This window comes from Charadrius vociferus, unplaced genomic scaffold, assembly GCF_000708025.1.
Source record: "Charadrius vociferus isolate BGI_N301 unplaced genomic scaffold, ASM70802v2 scaffold90, whole genome shotgun sequence".
In the NCBI taxonomy this organism is placed as follows: domain Eukaryota; kingdom Metazoa; phylum Chordata; class Aves; order Charadriiformes; family Charadriidae; genus Charadrius; species Charadrius vociferus.
Window position 1 is genome coordinate 11,324,202 of NW_009647222.1, and position 13,001 is coordinate 11,337,202.

The window sequence follows — 13,001 nt, forward strand, 5'->3', positions numbered from 1 at the left end:
AGTGTCATGTATAATCATGCTAGCTATCTACATTAGGGAAACTTTTTCTTTGTTTGTATTTTGGATTCCAAAGAGCCGTTGGAAAGCTGTAGGAATGCTAAGGCAACGCAACTCCCTCACAGCCCCTTTTATGAAAAGGCCAGTGGGACGATTGTGTGCATATGTTTTGCTCTTTCTACTGGAAAAACCTTGTGTGCTAAGGATAGTTGCAGATTGATGCAGAAATACCTTTGGGTTTACAATAAGAAGCATAACTGCCATAATAGGATGCTTTTTGATAGCAGCACGATTTTTTTTTTTTTGTTCACTAGAAATTTATTTGTTTCAGAGAAATGGCAGAAGAAAGTATATTCCGGAATCTCCTGGAAATCCTGATGAGTGCCTCAAGTGAAATTGAACAGGTCTGCAAGGGCTCCTGTGAATTGGTAGATCTAGACACCTGCCTGCTGCTCACAGCAGAGTGTTTCAGATGTCTGAGGAATGCCTGTGTTGAGTGTGCCAAGAATCAACATGTCATGAGGTATAGTTATGATCCATTTTAACCCATACAAAAATATAACCTTCTGATGTTTGTGTGGTTTTATATAGAGATTCTTATTTTACACTGCTGTGTTAGTTGATTTATTAACTGGTATTTCCTGCTTGATGCAATCACTTGAAACTATGCAAGGAACAAAAATAGCTGACCTATTTGTAGGTCAGAGTTTGGGCCACTGCTGAATAATAGAACAAAGAGTTTGTGTCCTCAGTATGAGTTGATTATGCAAATAATGTAAGCCTTTTCAAGTCTGACTGTAGAACTATCCTTTTTTCCTCTTTCTTTTAAAATTTTTCTTTGGGTAATATAATAAGTAAATAGTCTTAATTATCAGTTACAGATTGGTATGGGTTTTTTAAGGTACATTTAGATCTGTCTGGCACTCACAGTGACATACAGCATGTAGAATTGTTCATATCAACCCTGATACATATACAGGTAAACTAATTTTAATGGATAATAAGAAGTCAGTCTGGCTCCTTAAGTTATTTAGCCTCCCTTTTTTGCCTGCATCTGTTGCAATACTGAGGGGCTGGGACACAACCAGCTGTAGTTGCTGAAAACTTGGCAGTCTACCTGCTGTTTTTTTAACACCATACCCCTTGCCAAGAACCCAAAACCAATCAACCAATCCGCCCCCCCCCCCCCCACCTTGTACAAATTTAGATCATGAAGAATTGTTGTGGAGTACAGTGTTAAAATTGGGTTCTTTCACACTGGTCAAATTTGTTTTATTGAGCTAAATGTAATTTTGACATGGGACAAAGTTGCAACTGCTGTGCTGGGGTAGAATTTTATTAATGCCCCCAAAAGTTGCAGGACCTTTTGTAGAAGGCATTAGTTTCAGAATAAGGTAAATCTAAGTTCAGAATCTTACTTTTTTGTTCCTGGCAGCGCTAGCGCTTGTGATTGTGCTGTGGGTTAAAGGACTGATCTGAACAGAAAATTTATATGTTTGTTTATAAATTTTTGCTGGATGGATGTTCAGCCAGACTGGGTTCCTTATTGTAACTTACCATAGCTCCGTAGTTACTCATGCTAACAAAAAGGGGGGAACAGAATTACATGGCTGGGAGTTGGTAGGATTGCCCTTTTCAGTAGCATGACAAGTACAACCTAGTTATGGATATCTGAAGTCCATTAGAAAGTAAAAACTAATTTTTACTTTCTAATGGAATTCAGACATCCAGCCTGCTTCTGAACAAAACGGTGTTCTGCACTGGTTATACCTGTGCTGCGTACTTGCCTTCACTAGGCAGTTAGCATAGCCTTGCTTATTTAGGAAGCTGGATGCTAATAATTGCACTTTCCTTTAGACTGCAGGAGGGGGAAGGCCTGTGTGGACAGAAAGTTCTGACCACGTTTCTAACAGTGAAGGACTCAGTGGGTCACTCATTGGATACTGTTTTGGCTTTGTAGCAGCATAAGAATTTATGCTTCTTTTAATACTACACTGGGTACTTTGAGCCAGCAGGATATTAGCCATTGTTTATGTTGATGTTAAACAGTTGCAAATGCACAACTTATTAAGGAATTAAATGTCCTGAATGATCAACAGTTGTGAATGGAAGGAAAATTATGTGCCTTTGATGTTGGTTTGAAGTGTGGAACATTCAGATATTCCAAAAAAACCTGCCAACTACAATTTTTTTTTTGATCAAAATCAAAACCGATTGTTTCTGGGAAGGAATGCAAAGATTGTAAACACATGGATTATGTAACAGCTTTTAAACTATTGGGGAATATGAAGCTTTGTTCCTTCCAGGGTCAGTTTTTCTGCTTTGTGTGCTACTAAAAATTTGGGGTTTGAAGGAATGGGAAATGTTTTGATTTTAATCGATTGTACGTATACCAGTCTGCATTATATATTTAGAAATGTATTTTTGGCTTCTCTTCTGTGTTAGAACTCAGTGAGAAGGAGTATATGTTTGTCTAGAAAACATCTGCAGAAGACAATTATTCAGTATTCATGTGATGCTATGATATTTTTTTAAGTAACTCGTGCATGGGTGTGGAGGTTTGGTAGAGATGGTGTTGCCATGTTCTGAAGTTTCAGCCACTCTATCTTGGCTGATCTCAAAAAGCTCGACTACTAAAGTGCAAACAAATTAAAAGCTGAAAACTTCATCTGCTTATACTGAATTCTTTGACTTTTCATTTTTTTTTGCATGCGCATCCTGGCATGTATGTTACCTGCCTGTAGGATTGCTGATCTTTGGCTGTAGAATTACTTTGGTGTTTGTCATTCCAAATGGTTTCACTTCACTGGCTTATCTTCACTATCACCATGTTTTTCCATGTCTGGAAGTGTTCCAGGTCAGGTTGGATGGGGCTTTTGGGTACCTGGTCTAGTGGAAATTGTCCCTGCCCATGGCAGGGGGGTTGGATTAGAAGATCTTTAAAGGTCCGATCCAACCCAAGCCCTTCTGAGATTCTACCCATGATTGCTTCTCACTGGAGAAAGGATAAATGATTACTTTACCTTCCCCGTTTCCCAGTGAGAATTTTGTATGTTTCCCTTTGAACTGGCCCTGTTCATTTGATGTCCATTACAGAATGGTAGGGGATGGAAGGGACCTCTGCAGATCATCTAGTCCAACCCCCCTGCTGAAGCAGGTTCACCTGGAGCAGGTTGCACAGGATCGCGTCCAGGTGAGTTTTGAGTATCTCCACAGATGGAGATTCCACAACCTCTCTGGGCAGCCTGTTCCAGTGTCCTGTCATCCTCAAAGTAAGGAAGTTTTTCCTCATGTTCAGATGGAAAAATAACAGTATAATGGCAGTCACTAATCACTTTGGTATTTAAAATCCTCAAAGTTTATTACTAAGTAACATACATTGACGCTTTCCCTGAACTTGAACTTCAAGCAAAGCAAAGTTTTTAGACAAATAAAGCTGTTCAAATTATAGGAATAACCTACTGATTTTTAACATTTGATTTAGAAGAATAGCAAAAAGAGAGGAAAGGGTACTTAGCTCTGAAGGTACTGTGTCCAAAATTGTTAATACGCAGGCTGATGCAGTAAACCTGTTCCTTTTACTTCAGGTGGCAGTAGTGTGGCTACTGATAGTCAGGCACAGTTAAGTAGAAGAAACTGCTTTTTATTTCAGAGTTAGATGTTAAAGACTTACTGTTAACTTCAGTGACAAGCATTTTTGCTTGATCTAAGTGTATTTCATATTGTGATGTATTATTGTTTTCCAATTTAATGATAGGAGCTTGGGTCTCATCTCTGCATCTGTCCATTTGATCAAATTGCTTCATGGAATACAAATCAAAGAAGAATTGTTATTAACTGGTAAGGCTATGGATTTTGTTAAATATATAGTCTGCATGATATTTTTTCATGTGGGGAGTCTTGTGTTGTTATGATGGCACCTTACTGATGCATTTTTTTAAAATAAATAAGCTTAGTTGTTTCTTGAATTGCAGTTAAGAACTGGGATGCCTTCTCTTATGCTTCTTGAAAAAAATTTCAGCCCCAAGTCTAATCCAATTGTATTTTCCCTCAACAATTCCCTATAGATTGTTAAAAGAGAGATATGGGAAAGTTCTTTAAAATTAACCAGGAAAAGGAAAAGTTGCTGTAATATCTCCATTCAAAAATACGTTCTGCTGTTTTAATGTCTTTTTATTTGATCTGCAAGCATAGTGAAATGAAGAAATACTCCTTTTTTATTTTGATGACACTTGAAATAATTAATCTGATTCCAGGAAACAAATTTTGGTTGTGACTTTTTAAAATTATCTTTTGATTTTCATTTCTGTACTGTGGTTGCTGGCCAGTCAGGGTGATACCTGCCAATAACTAAATGCTGATTTGAGTAATGTTCACATTTCCATAATGGATGAGGGTTTTTTTCTTTTCATGCAGTGAAGAGAAAATCTGACTATAGTATCCTTCCCCCTTAACAGCAGTTATTGCTACTGATTTCTACCAAACTGAATTCACTGATTATTAAAGCATTTTCAGAAATTCTCTTCACAAGCTGCGTTTCCCTGTGTGTGCATGAGGAGCTTAATACAGGGCATTGGATCTCAGTCTTTACTGTCTGTGGTTGCAGAGGGTAGGGAACATTTGGTTTCTCTTGCTACTTTTATTTCTTTTCACTCCCTTTACTTGGATTAGGTTTTTACTGGGTTCCTGTTGCTGCTTTTCCATCATTTTGGGGAAGCAAGTGAAACTCCTGTCATACAGTAACTTGCCCTCAAACACCTTTATGAAGCTGGGAAAGAGCGGTGAAGTCCAGGATACTGTTTTTCCTTGTGCTGCTGTATTTGGCTCAAAATGAAGCCTTTCAGGCATGTGATGGTGTTATGGTTAAGCCACATTCACTCCTTCACCCTTTGCTGGAATCCTTCTTCCAATGAAGGATCACTGATGCTAGCACAGTCCTTCACTGTGGGAGGACTAGAACTGAACCCTGTGAGTGGCAAGAAGAGCACTTGCTCAATGACCATAAAGAGGAGGAACTGATAGCACACAGGAGTGACTCTCAAGCCATGTCACAGGGTTGGACAGGGAGGAATGGCATGGAGGGCAAGAATGTCTTGCCACACAGTTGTAAACCCCTTTGTAGACCAGTAAGAGGAAAGGAAAACCGATGGGAACTAAAATGCTGGTTTTGTCCAGCCTGACATTGTCCCTACTAGGGCCCTTGACAGCAGTAGGCTTGAAAAGGCTGTCCTGGGGAAGTGTACTTCCTACCTTCAGCTTATTCAAAGCATCAGGAATTGTATTGTGAGAATACCACCTTTCAGTGCCACCTCCCAGCACCTGCAAGAGAGTGAGCAGGATGTGCCCCTTGTTGGTTACATGCATGGCCTGAGGTTTCCCCTTCAGTCCTGTGGCTGCTGACCCGTCCTTGATGGGTTATCATATGCATGTGTGCTGTTCTCCTGCTGCTGGGACCCGAAGAAGCAGTAGTGAATGTTACTCAGCAAAAAAGAAAGGAGGGGGTGGAACCCAGTAATTTGATTAACTGCTTCAGACTCCTTTTCCTAGCCAGAGGATGTTGTAAAATCTCTTTTTATCGCCGTTGAAAATTAAGGGGGCATTGACCAGAAAATTTTTAACAGTATTTCAATAAAAAGTGTTTTGTCACTGTTACTCTGTGTAGCCATTCAACAAATGAGTTTGAGTTACAACTAAAATTTGATGTATTGACCCAGGATAGATGGTTTGATGGATACCATATGTAGTGTTGATCTCACTGGGAAACATCTGTGATGAGCGTGGCTTAGGTATTCCATTTATGCTACTACAACAAAAATTTCTAGACAAGTAAGTGGTGCTAATTCCTTGCTGAGTGATCTGATGAACGTTGTGCCTAGAGCACCAGCTCCTTCTAACAGATATACCTCAGAAGTTAACAGAAGTTAACAGTTTAACTGCAGATTATTAGTCATACTTTCAAAAGCGAGACAAATTGCTAAATTGGACTTGGATAGCACTGTTGAAAGAAAAGAAGCCCGTGAAATTAGTAAATGTTACTGTGTTTATGAACTATATTTCTGCTTCATGATTCTCCTCATATTTCTTACAGGAAATCGAGTCACACGACTAGAGTAGCATGTATATTTTGTTCTACCAGATAATTAGGTATTAAGTGGAATATCTCAAGTTGTTCATTTGGATGTGTCCCCCGTTTCCTCCTTTAAATGGCTGCTTGGATTTGATGATCCCTCACAGTGCCTGTTTATATCCTTAAGGTATTTTAAATACCTTCATGTTGCTACCATAGCAACAAAATACAAGGATAAAGAGGTAATGCTGTATTGCGGAGCGAACAATACTAAATAATGTTTCAGTTCATGTCCCTGTGAAAAATTCCCATAGCAAATAATTTTAGGCTAAATAAATTTGAAGTTCCAACATTATTGTATTTATGAAGAAGAGAGATTAAAAATTCTTTATGCAGACTGAAAAATTATTTTAACCTGGTGTGTGGTATGTTTTCACTCTTTTATCCATCAATAACTGTTATGACTGGTAAGTCTCTGAGTAGTGAGGTAATTTTTGTAGGAAAGTTTAGTGTAGTACAGTTTGTAATGGATAAAACCAGAAGTGAAATAAAGTATGTATTCTCTGGCCACTGCTGTGACCAGTGTGGTGTTTCTAAGGAAGGGTATGAACTGCCAGTTCTAACAATATGTTGTGGTTTAGGCCAAATCAGCTATTGGGGATGTGGGGCACCCCAGATGGGACCAACAGGTGCTCCCGTCTACCCCTCTTCAAAGGGAGAGACAGAGGAGGGAGAAAGAGTCTTATGAGTTTAGAAGGAACTAAGCTACTTTAATGAAATATTAGTAATAAAAAGGAAAGAATGAAATATATACAAAACTGTATCAAGCTCCCAGGACCATGATCACATTACTGGCTGGCCCTGGGGAAGTCCCAGACTGGACTCAGTGATGGATGGGAACTGGATTCCAGATCTGCATTCAGGATTGGGATCAAAGGCAGACGAACAGAAAGAGTCCTCCTCAGATGCTGGCCATTGAAGAAAGAGGGCTGACCCTTTGATCCCTCAGCTTTTATCCTGAGCACGAGACAGTTGGGGTGGAATACCCTGTTGGTCAGTTTTGGGTCACCTGTCCTGTCCGCTCCTCCCTGCAGGTGGGACCCCACTATGCTTTTCTGCTTCCGACCCTCCAACGGGGCAAGTAACCAAGTTAGCTGCCCTTGGGTGTTAGAGCAATAAGTATAAGCAAGAGCCTCTCTGCATACCATGCCTGGGCATCAGCTATAATCATAGGTTTTATCACTCTGAGGGAGTGAACGTTGTCTGCACAATCTGCTGGTAATTTCATTAGTTAGAGGAGGCCCAGCTAAGAAGCAAAGTTACCGAACAAAATTAGTTCTGTTTTACCTAAACCAGGACACAATATATTAGTTATCAAAGGAGCAAAAAAGGAGGTGCTGTGCAAAGTGGTGGAATTAAAAACTGTTGCTAAGATTCATTCAATCAAATCCAGACTCCTTTGCATCTTCTCTGCTAGGAGAAAAACGTTTTTTTTTTAATAGTTTTATACATATTTTATACATGGATAACTTGGCTTCTCACTTCAGTATCTTTACTGAAACAACTTTACCGCAATTTTTCAGCATATCTTCTTTTTTTTTAATGCTATTAAAAGTCAGTTAAATACCAGTATGCTTGTAATGTACTTTTCTCAGCCAGCTGTGAAAAAAGTTGTTGTTTTGAGTAAATGATATGCCCCTAAGGCAATGGGCCAGAAAACCCAAAGGTGAGTTAGTGTCTGTCCTGGAATAGCTCTTTAAGGCTTCATATAGGTTTAAAAATAACTAGTTAATTCATACATATGGCATATAAAGATTCTCCAACCCCACGTGCAAGCCAGCCATCCCTGTGATAATACTCTTCTTTCTTTTTAATACATGATTAAAAGAACATTTTTAGGCCTTTGCCGTATGGTGTTGCTACAGGTAGCTGTTTGTCCTTACTCTGCCTCCCTTTTTAATTCCTGAGTTAGTTTTAGTTGCATTCTGTAGCCTAGTTTCTCTTCTTGTAATTGCTTACAATACATAGTAATAATTTGTCTTGAGTAATTTATATTCTGTAGTACTTAGAGAAGGGAACCTGCTATAAGGATTTACACAGTGAAAGCCAACAGCTACATGAGTGCAGGGGGGTGATGGGCAATGATGCTTAGCAAGCGTTTAACAATTTGTAGCCCTTCTTCTGGGCAGCATCAAGACTGATTTGCATCAGGTAAGTCACACATACTTGTAAATGTGCTCTGGTTTCTTATTGCTCCAGCAGTCCTCTCTCTCTTTGCAAGAGATAGAACTTCCCAGTCAAGCAGAGAAAAATTCAAGTGCTACACTTCTTGGACAGTAACTGAAAACTAGACTTCACCTCAGTGTTCTTAAAACTATACACGCTGAAAGCGTGTGATTGTGTAAGGTGGTACTTAACTTTTTTGATTACAGAGCCTGGATATTCCTGGTGGGAAGACAGAGAAGATAACAAAGGCTGCGTCCCTCTCTCCAGTTCAGAATTAATTTGAATAAGGATTGAAGATGCAGAAAATGCTGCATGCAAGAAGGTCCGTTATATTTCTTTGGTAACAGATTTGACACCACAGTCTTGCAAGAAACAGCTAATAAGATGCTCAAATTTTTACTTTGAGACTTAGGAAAAAAATTAAGTGTCTGCAGAATATAGATTTGATTGAATTTTCTTAATACCCTATCTGCATCCCTTTTGTTTTGGTTATTTTTTTAATTTTTTTTTAAAAAAAAAGCCTTATAGCAGCCTGCTTTTTTTTCCTGCTGTGGGTACAAAGACCAGGAACACTTGCCAGAGAAGCAGGCTGATGAAGCTGCCAGATGAACTTTAACTGAACTTAAAGCAGACCCAGATCTCTTAAGAGCTAAGAAGTAGTTCAGTATGTTAGGGATTGCAGCAGACATAGGAAATATCCTTGTCAGAAGCCCAAGAAGAAAATCTCCTTCACTTCATAGCATGTGTCTTGGTCTGGTTGTGGGGTTGTTTTTTTTGTTTTTTTTTTTTTTTTAACTTTTTCCTATGGCAAATCTTAAGCTTTCCAGCAGAATCTAACAGACCTTTGGGAAGGTGTGTTGAGTTTTGTCAGGATGATGGATCCTTAGATTCCAGAGTGTGAGATCTGGATTTAGGATTAATCTCTGAAATCTGGAAAAAAAACAGATAGCTTTGTTTCTCCTTAATAAACTGCTGTGAGGGCATGCCTGTCATGAAGCAAGCTTATGTTCAATAGGCTGTGTCCCATTTGATCCTTTCATTGATTCCCACCCACGCCCCATCCTGGACAGAAGGAGCTTTAGTCTTTTTGTTTGTACATAGATCTTCTCAAACCTTACATAGCTTCAAAATATTGCCGATGCTGAAGAATGTGCTTTGAATTCCAACAAAATTACTTAAAAAGGATTTATCTGCCAAAATACTTTTCTCTCCTCTAGGATGAAAAGGCATTGAATGCCTGATAGCTGCTCTGCGTGGGACAATTTGTTGTGCAAGTTCTCTGAATAAGTTGATTGTCCTCTCTGAGTAGAACTGAGTGCAACTGCACTGTATCAGCTGCAGAGCAATACTGCACTGTTTGTGTGTGCTTGAGAGAGGTGCTCTGAGCGTTGTGCCAGCATTCCTCAGTTCCAGGCTGCTGGTGATACTCGAGCTAGCTTTAGACCAAGTTGCATGGGTATTGTTATTGGTATGCTGTGCTGATGCCATGCCTCTGAAGGTTTTTAGGGGTTTTAACCAACCAGGCTGAGCTGTGTAAACATGCATTAATGGGAGAATATTCACAGCATATGTTAGTGTCGTGGGTGCTCCTGGAGGTCTTTGTCGAAGTCAGAGTCCAGATGTGCTAGTTTATGTTGATAAAGGTTTATGTTGTTCACTGCTCTTAATGTTACGGGCACAAACTTGAACATAGGAAGCTCCATCTTAACATGAGGAGGAACTTCTTTATTTTGAGGGTAGTGGAGCACTGGAACAGACTGCCCAGAGAGGTTGTGGAGTCTCCCACTCTGGAGACATTCAAAACCCACCTGGACACTGTCCTGTGTAACCTGCTGTAGGTGACCCTGCTCTGGCAGGGGGGTTGGACTAGATGATCTCCAGAGGTCCCTTCCAACCCTGACCGTTCTGTGATTATGAAGCCCAGAAACATTGGGCAAATTATAGTGGATGATAAGCTTGAATCCTTGAACAGGAATTTGATTTTGCTTCCAATTTTCTGAAAAGTGTTCAGGTGTAATTAAACTGCTACCAATACTCTATTCAGAACAGAACTTAAAACATTCCTTTAAAAGAAGTGATGAAAGGTGACTGTAGATTTATTTTTTTTTTAAATACTGCACTTATTATAGTGTGTATATATATGTCTGGTAGGATGTTCAGCAACATGAATATCATATGTCTAACACCTGTTCACACCTCCTTTCTTGAGGGAGGATGTGTGGGAAATATGGACTAGCTTGTTTTAAACATTTTTAAAGTATTCCAAATGCCATGTACTTACAAGTACAAGGGAGCTATAAAGAAATGTTTCTTGCTTTGAGCAGAAGAAGAAAAAGCTTGTGATGCTGTTCAGGTAAAGATGACTACAATGAATCTGAAACTTCTTCAGTGCCTTTTTCACCTCTGCCTGATGGAAGACTTAATAATAACTTGGGTTCAGCGTCAATCAGTGTTCTTTAAGTACTGAAACTGATTTGCACCTGATCAGCTATCGTGCATATTTTCTTTTTGTTAATGAAAAAAAAAAATGCTCTTGACCCATTGCTGCCTTATGGGTTGGTTGTGGTCTAGGAAGAAAGTGCATTGGAAAGTGCTTTTGATCTGTCAGTGTGGAAGAGAGGTATTCTGCAGCAGAAATGGCCATAAGTAACGTTGGAATTCAGAACTGTGTAAAAATAAAAACAGTATTGCTTCTTCAGAGAGATTTTTTTTTTTTTTAAAAAAAAGCATAAGGTTGTGCATGTGCTTAAAAAATAAGAGGTAAGGAACCTAGGCTATATATAGCTTCCAGAAATATTTTTTGCGAAAGCCAGATGGGATGGAAGAATTTCATCTTTGATGAAATAACAAGACAAAAACTCTCTCCTGAGGTCTGCAGAAGGAGAACATCACACGATTGAGCAAAGAAGTTTACTTGATTTCTTTGTAAACTCTTGAAGGTGAAGGCATGCCATGTTAAAAAGCCACTGAATCATAAGATGTAGTTCATCTAGTACTAGAAAATCACGTTGACATTTTGTTGTGAGAGATCCCTGAAAAGAAATGGGGAAGAGATCAGAAATCCCCAGGAGCTGTGTTGGGTAGCTTGTCCCTTCTAAAAAGTTGTTAATTCAAAGTAATTTTCAAAGGCTTATAGAAAAGGAGATGTCTAATCAAATGTTTTTGTTTTCCTGAAGAACAATCTGTGTAAAACAGGGAGCTTTGAGTTGTTATGTTTGCAAAAGTATTCCTGAAAACAAAAATGAATGAATATGAGTTAAGTGATTCAGGTCACTTCTACTTCCTCAAGAAAGTCTAGGAGAAATAAACCTTTCAGTTCTGTCCTTACTCAGTGAAACGAAACATAAGATGTTTCTTTGCTCAGACCTGTTCCTAGTTCTGCACTCAACCATTTGCAAATTGGAATTACACTGGAAAACTGAGACTGGCTAATTTTGAGGGGGAGGAAAAGCAGAGGAAGGTGACTTTGTCAAACCTGCCATAGAACACTAAATTGATTTTCTTTTATTCTTTTTCAAATGGGCAGCCATGTGTCCTCAACCATTTCTTGATTCTTGTCAATATTTATTTATCTTTCTATTTCTTTATTTTCTTTCAAAACAATGGCAACAGCAGCACTGTTACTTTTGGTCCCCTTAAAAAGATTATATCTTGGTAATAGGAAAATGACCTGTAAATAAAAACTTACACCTTTTCAGAATGCACCTGAGTGGTACCTTTGGAGAACCAGTTAGCTTGAAAATCGGAGCATTTAGGGCTTGTGTACTGGCATATTGTGTACTGGCATAGGGATTGTGTACTATCTATGGCCTATTTTTAATGCTTTCTTTTTTCTGTACCTTATCATTTGGAATGACTGGTCATTCAGCAATGTATTTTAAATTAACAGGAAATGGAGTGGTCAACTATAGAACCTAAATATTCTTTAACGAATGCCAATACCGACCAAGGCAATCTGTCTCTTAACTCTTGTGCTTCTCTTTTTATTTCCTGTTCAGTTTCTTTCTGTTTTCTTTAAAAATTTGCATTCTGCTTTCACAGTTTTTTGTAGTTCTTTAATCATGTTGAACTGAATGGTTTCTGTTCCAAATTACTGCTTGTGTTTCATATATGAAAAATAAATGTTTTAAAATATGCCTGGAAAGTGTGATGGAACAGTGAATTTTTACTAGACAGACATCATAGCAGAGTGAATATCCAGAGCTCACCCAATGCATTTGGGAAACCATTGCTAAGTTTTATTGCCTATAAACAGAGGTCTCTTGCTGTCTGAACAACAAGTGTCTCCACACAGGGTTGGTTATATGGATTTGATTGTAATGAGACTGCAGTTGGAGAAGATGTAACTTTTAAATTGTATCCTGGAGACTCTCAAACACAATGGCTACTAAATTTAACCCAACAGGACTAAGGAAGGAAAGTTAATCCTTCCTCTCTTCCCACATCAGTGCCCTCTACATTTATCTCTGGAAGAGAAGGCATACTGTTTTGTTGGAGATTGTTGTTGGTGATGGTGGTTTGTTTTGAAGGGGGTTTTGTGAGCAAATACTGTAAATTATTACACTGCAGATTTGCTGTACATATGTGCTGATTTATATGGAATGAGAGAGTAAGTGGTTATAAAGCTTGAACCATTTTACTTGTCATACAGAGTCAAAACATCATGAACTGTTAATAAATGACATTTGCTAATTTAAGTTCCTATTCATCT

At 38.8% G+C, this 13,001-nt stretch overlaps 1 protein-coding gene across 1 annotated transcript in view; it reads left to right on the forward strand.

The window, feature by feature from the left end:
- Positions 1-332: 332 nt before the first annotated feature.
- ATXN10 (ataxin 10) overlaps positions 333-13,001 on the forward strand; it is a 104,695-nt gene continuing 92,026 nt past the window's right edge. Inside the window, exons 1-2 of the mRNA XM_009879720.1 lie at positions 333-520; positions 3,755-3,837. Of these exons, the coding sequence (XP_009878022.1) occupies positions 333-520; positions 3,755-3,837 (271 nt within the window). The remainder of the gene's footprint in view (positions 521-3,754; positions 3,838-13,001) is intronic.